General features: G+C 41.0%; 1 protein-coding gene across 2 annotated transcripts in view; it reads left to right on the forward strand.

The window, feature by feature from the left end:
* Positions 1-13397, forward strand: part of MGAT5 (alpha-1,6-mannosylglycoprotein 6-beta-N-acetylglucosaminyltransferase) — a 229209-nt gene that overhangs the window by 74746 nt on the left and 141066 nt on the right. For both annotated transcript variants that reach the window (XM_074967256.1, XM_074967255.1), the window contains one exon: positions 5263-5659. In XM_074967256.1, the coding sequence (XP_074823357.1) occupies positions 5419-5659 (241 nt within the window). In that variant the 5' untranslated portion in view covers positions 5263-5418. The remainder of the gene's footprint in view (positions 1-5262; positions 5660-13397) is intronic.

The following is a 13397-nucleotide window of genomic DNA, read 5'->3' on the forward strand; positions in this document are numbered from 1 at the left end:
AAACATGAAAAACTTGTATAACCTGAGTGTCGATTTTAGTTGGGCTGATGTAACTTACCATTTTTGCTTAAAGAGATGCATTTCAAATTGCTCTTAAATAAAGAGCTTTTTTCATTGGAACACATAGGTAACACACATTCCTGGCTATTTCCTGCAGAGTATTCACATAGTTTTTCATATGCTCTGCTTTGTTTGGCCCATCAGCTATTTTCAGAACCTTATCTAAAGATAATTCTGCTCAGATACAATTCTCAAGTGCTTTTACATCAAATCTACTTCTGTACAGTACTCAATGCAGTATTTGCTATTTTAGGTTGTGGTTCAGTCCCATCTAAAGTAGTTGGATCCCCACATCCGTGAGCCAAATCAGAGACCAGATTTTTTTTACTTTTGTTTTGCCTATCACTTACTCTAGAGACATGTACAAAATACACATGTGGAACAATGTCTACCATCTAAAGTCCCTGTCATCCCACTCAAACAAGACTCAAGACATGATGAGTTTTGGGGAAAATAGATTTTGAAGCATGCTAATCAACGAATTCAGGTCAACTGTGGAGGAAAGAATTCCTGATTTGAGGCCTCACTAAAAATATTGTGCTACCAGTCCCAACCTGTTGAAACCTGGTGATTGTTTAGCTCATGTTACTGTGCATAAAGAGGGGTTCTCTAAGGTCACCAGACACCTCAAAGTACATGGGCAACCATTCAAAGTAGCTTAACATAAGAAATTGTGTGTTGGTATGTTTTAACTGTGTCCGAGTTCAGTTTTAATTACTTTCACAGCTCTCCACCAGAACAATACTACAAAAATCTGTTTTATGCTGTATACCTGGTTTCTGAACTCCAAAGTGCCCTGCTGGTCTCTGTGTGTTGACAGTTTAACCCCTATCCTGGCAAGACTTATGCACATGCTGAGCTTCACACACTGAGAAGTCCTATTGAAGTCTTTGCATAGTGTTTGCAGAATCAGGGCCCTAAATTAAATTTCAGGCTCTTTGGAGCAGAGAACTTGTCTTCATACGTGTATTTAAATCCTCATATACACCAATAGTACTATGAAACTAAAGATCACCTGGCTATAGGGTTCTGGGTATTCATCAAGCTCCTAGACATTAGAATTTCTGAACTAAGAATTAGTAGACTAAATGATTGAGTAGTTGTCTAGGGTGGCTTCTTTTACTGAGACCGTGGAAGCTGGATCATTCATCTTGTTCCTAGTCATGTGAAGGAGGTTGGGTGTATGGAAGATGATGGGAGAATAGGGTAGTCTTTTTTCCTCCCCCAATCAGAGCCCTGTAATCTTTTTCCTGAAAATTTTAACTAATATTTGTTATGCATACTTCAGTTCAGCTCATGATCTTCACTGGATTCCATTACATTCATTTTCTTCCTATCGTATTCAATACACAAATCTGCAAGAGACAGTCTATTATATGTATTTGTTTTAAGTCCAAGAAAAATTCTAATGCCTTCAAAAATTGACAGTGTTAACATTTTCTGTGAAAATGGCAATTTTTACATGGATTTTTTGGTTAGTATAAATTTTATCCAGCCAGAGCTTGAGCTTGGCCACATCTGCTTTCCCTGCGCAGGCTCTGTCTGGCAGGGCAAGTGGATAGGGCTGTGTGCCCTGGAGCTGCACTGAAGGGTCAGGGTGAGGAAGGGGCACTGCCTGGTGAGGGGAGGGGGTCAGTATTCTTGGGGTGTAGCCTTCTGTTCCTTGCTCCGAGTCTTTGCCAACATTCCCATCAGAGGAACATAACTACTGGTTGATGGCAGCTGCAACAGTGGGGGAATGAGGCATGCAGGGAGCCTGATCCTGGCAGCCGAGACCACCTGCACAGAGCCCTGTCCATTTCCCCTGATGGGCAAAGCCCTCTCCTGACTCCAGCCTTTCAGTATGGCCCCATCAGGTCTCTGTGCCCCCGATAACCTGATCAACCCCTGCACGGGGCTGCACCCCATAATTTGCGAACCTCTACCCTAAACAAACATCAATAAAAACCTTATAGCACCTCTGTGATGGGTTTGGTCACAGAGACCCCCTTCGGACTGTCACTTGATGTGCTGAGACTACGTCTGAGCCCGTCTTCCCTACTAGCTTGGGACTTTAGAACCCTGCCTTGTTGAGCCAGATACGGTAAACTGCTGCAACACAGATTCAGGGTCCGAACTATGCCCCGAAAGCTGCAGACTTAACTGAAAACAGCTTAGCAAGTGTTCCTGTCTCCAACTCCCAGTGGGATCCAAACCCCAAATAAATCTGTTTTACGCTGTATAAAGCTTATACAGGGTAAACTCATAAATTGTCTGCCCTCTATAACACTGATAGAGAGAGATGCCCAGCTGTTTGCTCCCCCAGGTATTAATTGCTTACTCTGGGTTAATTAATAAGCAAAAGTGATTTTATTAAATATAAAAAGTAGGATTTAAGTGGTTCTAAGTGATAACGGACAGAACAAAGTAAGGTTTCAGAGTAGCAGCCATGTTAGTCTGTATCCGCAAAAAGAAAAGGAGGACTTGTGGCACCTTAGAGACTAACAAATTTATTTGAGCATAAACTGTCGTGAGCTACAGCTCACTTCATCGGATGAAGTGAGCTGTAGCTCACGACAGTTTATGCTCAAATAAATTTGTTAGTCTCTAAGGTGCCACAAGTACTCCTTTTCTTAGAACAATGTAAGTTACCAAGCAAAATAAAACACCTAAGTTTAAGCCTAATACCTTTAAGAAACTGAATACAGGTAAATCTAACCCTCAGATTTTCCAATAAGCTTCTTTCACAGACTAGTCTCCCTTTAGTCTGGTCCCAATCCTTTCCCCCAGTACAGTCCTTGTTCCAGCTCAGGTGGTAGCTTGGGGATTTCTCATGACTGCAGCCCTCTTTGTTCTGTTCCACCCCCTTATGTAGCTTTGGCACAAGGTGGGAATCTTTTGTCTCTCTGGGTCCCCAGCCCTCCTCCTAAATGGAAAAGCACCAGGTTTAAGGTGGATTCCAGTACCAGGTGACATGGTCACATGTCCTGTGAGACCCCAAGCCTTCATTCTTCCTGGCCTGACTCACAGGAAGGCTTACAAGTAAACAGCCATTTACAATCAATTGTCCTAGTTGATGGCAGCCATTAAGATTCCAAACCATCATTAATAGCCCACACTTTGCACAATTACAATAGGACCTCAGTTATATTTTATATTTCTAGTTTCAGATACAAGAATGATATATTTATGCAAATAGGGTGACCACACTCAGTAGATTATAAGCTGTGTAATGATACCTTACAAGAGACCTTTTGCATGAAGCATATTCCAGTTATATTATATTCTCACTCATTAGCATATTTTCATAAAATCATATGGAGTGCAATGTCACAACGTCATTTATGCCATGCATTTTGGTTACTCTTGTTTCATCTTGAAGCACAGTATAATTATGGAAAGAAATAATATAATTGTAATGGTTAAAGATCGTATTGATATAGGGCTGGCAACTTTTATATGTAATTTCAGTTCCTTGGGGGAGTTAGTGTCTTGGATGTCTTTGATTTCAAAACACAGAGTTGTTTTTATGTATTGAATTTCCAGCATTTTCACACTTGGATATTACAAGAGAATGGTAAAACTTTAAATCCATACATTTTCTAATATAGGTGATTGGAAAAAAGGTTCCCAGAATAGAGTTAAACAGAAAGAATTGAACTTACCCGGTGCGATCACCAGGAAATGTGTTAGCCTACCTAGGCTTGTGGAGAGAGCACTCGTAAAACAATTTTACTTCCTTCTGGATGGGTTTCTGAAGCATACCTAACCAAGGGTATGCTACATTATCTATAGTGAAAACAAATACAAACAATTTCCATTTTTCTCACACCCGCCCTTTTTAAAGCTAGCATGGGTACAAAGCAAAACTATAAATGGAACTTTTCAGCAATACAGGAATTAAAGTAAAATATAGACACAGAATAACTCACTTTGGTACATAATGATCTTTGGACTAATTGTATTGCAGTAATGAAAGTGCATGCACAAGACTTTTTTGTACTATATTGTGGCCCAAGGTGGCCGTTTTCCTCTAAGGAGTGGTTAATTCTACCAAAAGCCCATAAGTATGTTCAGCAGTGCTAGCAGGCATATCTATAGTTACTGTATTAAAACAGGCAACATCTACATTATCTGTGCAAGTACAAAATAGAAAGAGAACCCATTATGTGTTCTGTACTCCTGCTGGGAACATTATAAAGTTAAAAGGATAATGCTTTACTAAATCCGTGTTTTTAAATGATAGGTTACACTTAATTTCCTTTTAGTATTTCTCCTTTTTACAGTGTTTTGTGCTAAAAAACCTGACTTGAAACTTCCTAAGTAAGCTTTCCTTGTTCTGTTTAATATTAACAAATACGTTCAAAAAATTGGGTGTTGGCTAGGTTTTATTGAGTGTATTGTGCAAAGATGGAGCCACTACTTGATTTTTAGATAGTCAGATACTAACTCTTTGCTGAAATTGCATATGCTGAAATTAGAACAGTGAGAGCATTTTAAAACAGAAAAGGTGTAGTGTGACAGTTCAGAAATATATTTATATTCATAAGTGTGGCACAGAAATGTGCTCATTGAACTCTTACTTATTATGAAATAACTTTGAAGCTATTCCTCTGTGACACATGGCACAGAGGCCACACAAGAACAATAAGAGATTCTTCCAATCCTCTGAATACTTGTAATGTAAGCCAGGAGAGCTTGCGTTTGCTTAAATAATGCAGAACACTTATTTCCCTTTTCCCTTGAGAGAATCCACTTTCCTGATCACCTATCTAGCCATATGCCCTAGTTCTTGCCAGAAACGAATGGCACTGTCACTGCCAGCTAAAATTACTTGTTCTCTGAGAAAAGAATTATGGTAGGATTGTTTTAAATCCACTATATTGGCAAGATAAGATCTTCATTCACCCATTACGCTGAAATACCTTTTCCTTGAAATTCAGATTGGAAACTTTTTAAAGAATTGAATTTGGTCCAAATTTTCAAAGGTGTTCTATGCTGGTTAACATACATCTAATTTTTTTATACTTGTTCTCTTTCCAAATCTTTTCCCAGCTTGTTCCTGCTCTGATTCATATTGTAAAGTATAACAAATTAAAAATGTACAAAGAAAACATGTTTTCTCCTCATATTTTGCAAAAGTTAAAATACAAACAAAATACAGTTTGAAGATTCTCTAGTACTTTATGGTGACCATGTGCTTTTTCCCCTTTGTTTTGGCAGCAGCAGGATGGAACTGAAAGGAGGAAATACACTGACTAATGCACCAGAGTGAGACTGATTCCTGCATTGTGATCTTTACATACCTGGACCATGCATTTGCTCCTTGGTTTCTTGCTTTAAGAACCCGTGCAGTGATTGTGAAGCTGTTGGGAAGCCATGGCGTTCTTTACTCCGTGGAAACTCTCTTCTCAGAAACTTGGGTTTTTTCTGGTGACTTTTGGCTTTATTTGGGGAATGATGCTTCTGCATTTTACTATTCAACAGCGAACTCAACATGAAAGCAGTTCAGTGCTTCGTGAGCAAATATTGGATCTCAGCAAAAGATATATCAAAGCATTGGCAGAAGAAAATAGAAATGTGGTTGATGGGCCTTATGTTGGGACGATGACAGCATATGGTGAGTGCATATTCTAGAATACCTAGAAGCTTCCTAGAAAATGCTGGTTAATTACCATATATACTAGTTCATTAGCCCGTTCGTTTATAAGCCAACCCCTCCCCCAACTCCCCCCGATGGGTAGGTAAAAATAGTAAAAACTGTATGACCCTTTCATAAGCCGACCCTATATTTCAGAGGTTGGCAAACTTTTTGGCTCCCAGGCCTGCTGGCAGGTCGGGACATTTTGTTTACCTGGAGTGTCTGCAGGCATGGAGCCCCTCAGTTCCCTGTGGCCATGGTTCGCTGTTCCCAGCCAATGGGAGCTGCAGGAAGTGGTGCTTCCCGCAGCTCCCATTGGCTGGGAACGGCGAACCACGGCCACAGGGAACTGAGGGGCTCCATGCCTGCAGACACTCCAGGTAAACAAAATGATAATGTATTAGATATTCAATTCAATGATTTCATAGTTTAAAATCATCAAAGTTTGGTGTAGACCTGTTTATAAGCTGACCTCCGCTCTTTGATGCATCACTTTTTTACCAAAAATATTCGGTTTATGAACGAGTATATATGGTAATTTATTTTCTCAACATTAATTGTGGCTTAAAAAACTGACCTCATAATGCAGCCCAATTGACCAAGCTGTATACTGGTAATCTCCCCATGGACAGTGGGAGGAAATCCTCCACCCACAAGGTGTGGAGGAGCAGTAGAACCATTCTGCTGTAGGTTGAAATAGTGCCTTGTGGCTTCTTCAGTCCACTGGTCATTCTCTTCCATGGTCTTAATTACTGATCTACCAGTCCTGTCTCTTAAGCCTCTAGGGCTCAAAGCCCAAGCAGAGTAGGGTTCTGTGGTGCCGAATCCATACTTAAAATCCCCCAAATCCAGCCTTCACTTTCCTCAGTGGAACTGTACAATTACCGTTAAGAATGTATGGTTGTGGAGGGAAATGCACCATTTAATTCTGTAACTGTAATATTTGTATTCAAGTTAAGCAGTAAACATTTGCCTTTATAATGGAAACTTCAGCACTACATTGACTCTGTTTTAAAATAATTTTCTGAACTAATTAAGGTTAATGGGTTTTCTGGTCACAATCTGTCCAGCAGACAGAATATAACCAGTCATCAATAGGAACAATCAAGTCTACAGACTACAATCATTCTCTCACAAATCCCCAACTACATTACGATCTCCTTGTTTAGTCTGCACTTTCTATATTCAGGGACAGCTCTGCCTCTGTGGTTTGAATGTGATGCTTCAGTTTTTTTCTAGTCTTACAGAAAAATTCCAAGCTAAGATTATTAATAGCTGGCAGTGACCAAAGCGGTTCCAGCCTTTCCACTGGCTAAGAACCAAAGTTTGTTCTTCAGCCTTGCCAGAGAGATTCTTCTCAAAATGGTCTGGTTTCAGTTTACATTATTCTTTTTTGTTGAAAGATGAATTGGAGAATGTATAAAACCTTGGAAAACTCAGAACTGAGAACACACATGGAAAAGTCTCAGTGATACAACGGGAAGGTGCTGGAGTTTGAAACATGCCTAAGAATCGCAAAGAAGTGTTGTCTTAGAAACACCATAAAAATGATCACCAGAATGTATCATACTCCTGTGATGATAAATATGAAGTTACAGCAGCTGGGTTTGTACTGGAGAGGATGCAAACAAAAGAGCTAGATCCTGTATATATCGCCCCAACATTCAGCAATACTGGGCTGGAGAAAGTGTGTGAATGTGCCAATATCTGGTATGACCGCGCACATAAGACCCAGCTTAATTCAGGGAAGTAATTCTATTTATGGGAAAAGCCCAAAGTTCTATACCTGGCCAGTAAATTACTTATTTTGCTTTGGTGGAGAAAAGAAAAACCTTTTATTGATATGGTGATGCTTCAGTGTCATATGGTACACTCATCCAACAATGGTTCTGAAGCTTGCTTCCATGACATTGTATTGGGAGATGGCAGGGACCCATCATTAGAGTTGTGATCACTACCCTCATTGGCTAAGAAAGCAGGGTTGGGTGCCTTGGCAGCTGCATTTTTTGCATTGAGTGGGGCTGTCCTCAGCTAGTGCTTCACACATAGGCGCCGACTTCCCCGTGGGTGCTCGACCCATGCCCCCCTTGGCCCCGCCTCTTCCCACCCCCCTCACTGCCCTTGCCCCACCCCTTCCCCAACATTCCCAGCCCCGCCCCCATTCCACCCCTTTTTCCCAAGTCCCCCCTCCGCCCTGCCTCTTCTCTGCCTCCTCCCCTGAGCGCACGGCGTCCCTGCTCCTCCCCCTCCCTCCCAGAAAGTCCTAAGTGCTGCCAAACAGCTGTTGGAAAGCGGAAAGCGCTGGGAGAGAGGGGGAGGAGCGGGGACGCAGCATGCTGGAGGACGGGGGAGAAGGAGGCAAGGAGGGGCGAGCTTGGCTGCTGGTGCCTATGCCTTCACCCACTCCCCACAGTGGGGAGAGGAGGACACCTCTTGCCACTTCTACAACAAAATGGCAGATGAAATTCAGTGCTGATCAATGCAAAGTAATACACAGTGGAAAAATAATCCCACCTAAACTTACAAAGTGATGGGTTCTAAATTAGCTGTTACCACTCAAGAAAGAGATCTTGGAGTCGTCCTGGATAGTTCGCTGAAAACATCTGCTCAGTGTGCACTGGCAGTCAAAAAAACTAACAATGTTAGGAACCATTAGGAAAGAGAGCTAATAAAACAGAAAGTATCATAATGACACTATTTAAGGACATAAGAACTGCCATACTGGGATCACACCAGTGGTCCACCTATCTCCATATCCTGTCTCTAACAGTGGCTGGTACCCGATGCTTCAGAGGGAATGTACAAAACAGGGTAATTTCAAGCTATCCATCCCTTATCATCCAGTCCCAGCCGCTGGCAGTTGGAGGTATAGGGACACCTGGAACATGGAGTTCTACCCCGACCATCTTGGCTAATAGCCATTTATTATACTTATCCTCCATGAATTTATCTAATTCTTTTTTTAATCCAGTTATACTTTTAGCCCCACAATATTCGAAGGTTCCACAGGTTGTGTGAAGTAGTACTTCCTTTCTGTTTGTTTCAAACTTGCTGCCTGTTAATTTCATCAGCTGTTATGTGAAGGGGTAAATAACACTTATTCACTTTCTCCATGCCATTTGTGGTTTTATAGACCACCATCTCATCCGCCCCTTAGTTGTGACTCTTCTAAACTGAACAGTCCCAGTCTTTATAATCTCTCCTTCTACAGAAGCTGTTCAAGACCCTGAATCATTTCTGTTGCTCTTCTCTGCACCGTTTCCAGTTCTAATATATCTTTTTTAGTTGAGGTGACCAGTACTGCACTCAGTATGTTAGGTGTGGGCATACCATGTATTTACATAGTGCAGTGGTTCTCTACCTTTCCAGACTACTGTAACCCTTTCAGGAGTCTGATTTGTTTTGCATACCCCAAGTTTCACTTCACTTAACTCAGGCTTTGGCTTCAGCCCCGGGCTCAGGGTTTGGCTTTCTGCCCTGGGCCACAGCGAGTCTAATCCTGGCCCTGGTGACCCCATTAAAATGAACTCACCTACAGTTTGAGAACCGCTGATATATATAGAACAGTATAATCAAGTCATTGACTATAGCAGATAATGGCAGGCGACCAGCTTGGCTTAACAGTGAGATCTTTGGTGAGTTTAACACAAAAAGGAAGCTTACAAGAAGTGGAAACTTGGACAGATGACTAGGGAGGACTATAAAAATATTGCTCGAGCATGCAGGGGTGTAATCAGGAAGGCCAAAACACAGCTGGAGTTGCAGCTAGCAAGGGATGTGAAGGGTAACAAGAAGGGTTTCTACAGGTATGTTAGCAACAAGAAAAAGTTCAGGGAAAGTGTGGAACCGTTAATGAATGGGGAGGTGGGGGTGGCAACCTAGTGACAGATGATGTGGAAAAAACAGAAGTACTCAATGCTTTTTTTGCCTCGGTCTTCACAGACAAGGTCAGCTCCCACACTGCTGCATTGGGCAACACAGTATGGGGAGGAGGTGAGCAGCCCTCAGTGGTGAAAGAACAGGTTAAGGACTATATAGAAAAGCTGGACATGCACATGGGTCCAGATCTAATGCATCTGAGGGTACTGAGGGAATTGGCTGATGTGATTGTGGAGCCATTGGCCATTATCCTTGAAAACTCGTGGCGATCAGGGGATGTCCCGGATGATTGGAAAAAGGCAAAGATAGTACCCATCTTTTAAAAGGGGAAGAAAGAGAACCCAGGGAACTACGGACCCGTCAGCCTCACCTCAGTCCCTGGAAAAATCATGGAGCAGGTCTTCAAGGAAACCATTTTGAAGCACTTGGAGGAGAGGAAGGTGATCAGGAACAGTCAACATGGATTCACCAAGGGGGGAGGTTTAGGATGGATATTAGGAAACACTATTTCACTAGGAGGGTGGTGAAGCACTAGATGGGTTACCTAGGAAGATGGTGGAATCTCCGTCCTTAGAGGTTTTTAAGGCCCGGCTTGACAAAGCCCTGGCTGGGATGATTTGTTTGGTGTTGGTCTTGCTTTGAGCAGGGGGTTGGGCTAGATGACCTCCTCAGGTGTCTTCCAAGCCTAATCTTCTGTGATTCTATATGAAATTTTAGTTTGTACTAACTTCGCTAGTGCTTTTTATGTAAAACTAGGCAAATATCTAGATGAGTTGGTGTACCCCCCGAAAGACCCTGGTTGAGAACCACTGACATAGTCGCATTATGATATTTTCTGTCATGTTATCTAACCCTTCCCTAATCATTCCTAACGTTCTGTTAGCTTTTTTGACTGCTGCTGCACATTGAGCAGACGTTTTCAGAGAACTAACCACAGTGACTCCAAGATCTTTTTGTTGTGTGGTAACAGCTAATTGAGACCTCCATCATTTTGTATGTGTAGATGGGATTATTTTTTCTAATGCCTATGGTATGCCCAGACCTTGAATAATGCAGACAGTTCTGGTCACCCCATTCCAAAAGAGAGATTAGAATCAGAAACGGTTCAGAGAAGGGCAATATATAGGTGTGAAATTGCTGTGAATTTTGCGTAGTCCAAAATCCAAACTCATTTACATCATGCTCTTCAGAGACCATCTTGAACCCAGTATGATTTAGTCCACTGCTAATTTTTACTACAAGTTCCCAGTACTTACATCTACTGTGACTGCGATTATCTATATATTGTTATCTCTGTCTCAAATCTGTCATTGCCATTTACTGAGAAACTTGATCTGTCAGTTCAGATGTGTGAAGTTATTCAAGAGATACTGCATAAAAAATAATCAAAAACTTGACAATTTCTTGTGTGTGTTTTCTGATCTTTTCCATTTCAGTTCTGATTTTTGCTAAATCTTAATAAAATTACATTTCCTAAAACAGTTTTAAAAAGTAAAATCAGATATTTAGTCCTAAGTTTAATCATGCATTTCTCTGAATCTTTTACCTACAATTGACAGCACTTATATATAGTAAGTTTCACTGTTTCCTTTGTCTCATGTTTGTGTGGGGCTTTAAACAGAAACAGAGGAGGAATGAAGATTTTTTTTTAAATAGAGAAAATCTGTAAAAACCCACAGATATTGGCAAGGGCTCCTACATGGGCATATTATCAAACTCTTGCTTTAAAAAAAAAAAAGGTGGGGGTGGGGGGATGCTAGACTTCAGGTTGATGCTGTCCCTTTAAATCTGATGTAACTGTGTGTTCCTGGCATAGGTGTTTTCAGCTTGCTTTCTTTGCCACCTATTGTGATGGAGACTAGTCTTCCTTTTAGGCTAGCTCAAGTTAATTGCTAATTAGTCATTGAGATGATTTCCCCTTTAACATTTTATCAAAGAGAAATCTTACTGGTATTTTTTCTAGACCTGTACAAGGAAGTTACGGTGCCCTAGATTAGGCCTGCACGCTCACGAGTTAGGAGCCGTTCATTTTCTTTTTTGGTATCCTTTTTCACTTCAGTGTGTGGAATGAAAGCACCTCTTTACAGCAGATGCCAGAGATGCTGGGAGGGCATGCAGTTTCTATTACTGCTTTGTTTCTTCTGAGAAGATTCCGGTGTTTCTGTGAATGTGTTTGCTTGTGAGGTTGAGGTCACCATCCCCTAGGCAGCTGACTGTTATATTGCTATGTGGCTTAGATAATAACTGGCCCTTGTTCCGTGATTTTTTTTATTTGTGTCTGACAGCCTGCAGACATACCAACTTGTACTGTGATCCCATTAAATATCACAAGCTGAGCAGAGTTGGGTTAGGTTGTATGGAAGACCGCCCACAAAGAAAGCCCAGATTTCTGCAAAGAATGGTGATGTTTATTCAGTAAGTGGTGCTCTTCCCTTTGAATCAGTACTTAGCCAATGTCCCATCATTAAGTAAGGGTGCTGTAGCCTCAGCTGATCAGCAAAACATAAAGGGTCACCTGTCATCAGAGGTTTCATAGCATCTTTTGTAAAATTAGGGTTGCGTTAATGTGCTCTAGCCAAAATTCAAGTACATGGGATGTCATTAGCTAAATTCCCCTGCAGTTTCACTTGCCTATGATTCGTTTCCTGTTGTACATACTGATGTGGAGTTATCCGGTACACTATCACAGAGGTCAGGTGCTGTAGCAGAGACAGTTACAACTCAGTGATGTGACAAATGATCTGTCTCTAATCCTAACTAACTTCACAGAAAACAAACTTATTGTTTTCATTTAAGAAAAGAGAGTGAGATCCTTAGCTAAACAGGTGCTATGTAAGTGCAAAGTAACAATTATTTAAAAAAAAATTATACATTGCAGCTTCACACATCTTATGTGCAAATTAGGGATTTTGGATGAAGGATTAAGATGTCTGCAATAAAGTATTTTCAGTGACAGCATGACTGGTGCTCTGTTTAAAGAATAATATCCATAAGAATAATGCCATACTTGAGTTGGGTGTCCATTGGGCAGTGCATCGAATTAGGTCTCAAACTTTTAATATACATAACTATTTGATTTGAAGGCCAAATCCTTGTTAATGGTCAGTATTTATCACAGTAGTTGGAAGATGTTGATCCACTATTCAATGAAAGCCTCCCCAAACTGTTACCATGTTTCTGAAGCCTCAGTCTTTAATAGCCATGGAACAATCACAGTGCTCCTGATGTCTGCTCTGAAAGATTATTTCTAGTTTTCTTAGTGCTGGGTATTTTTTTTAACTGTTGTCTTAATCCTGCATTTGTTTTGTCTCCTTGTAAAAATAGCCAGTCCATTTTAATTTTCACACAGCAACATTTTTTTTAACCGATTTATATATTTCCTCTATTTTATACCCGATGTTCTAGACATGGGCCTCTTTTAACTTTGGTCTGTTGTGTACTTTTCTTTTTAAACATTAGAATAGTATAAATGGTGGGTGAGCAAATTTCTTGTTTTCATCCCATCAGATAGGCACATATTCTTAGCTTCCCCTCCTACTTTTTAATTTGCACCCAAGTGATAGTTTTCAGGTGCTTGCCTGTTTCCCTACTCAACAATCTGCTTCAATTAGTGCAGTTGGCAGCACTGTAGAATGCCCTTTTTTTGTGTTACTCGTCTCACTGTATTTTGTACACTGCCGCACTGTAGGCAACATTATTGTTTTTTAATCTTTAGTTCACCTACCTTATTTCTGGTTTTACTCCTTCGGCATTGTGCTTTTGTGCAGGTTCCTTGCTCTCCTTTTTCCTTTCAATCTGATATTAGTGGCAATGGCCTCTGGAGCCCTGCCTTTAAATT

Source organism: Natator depressus, chromosome 11, assembly GCF_965152275.1.
Source record: "Natator depressus isolate rNatDep1 chromosome 11, rNatDep2.hap1, whole genome shotgun sequence".
Lineage (NCBI taxonomy): Eukaryota > Metazoa > Chordata > Testudines > Cheloniidae > Natator > Natator depressus.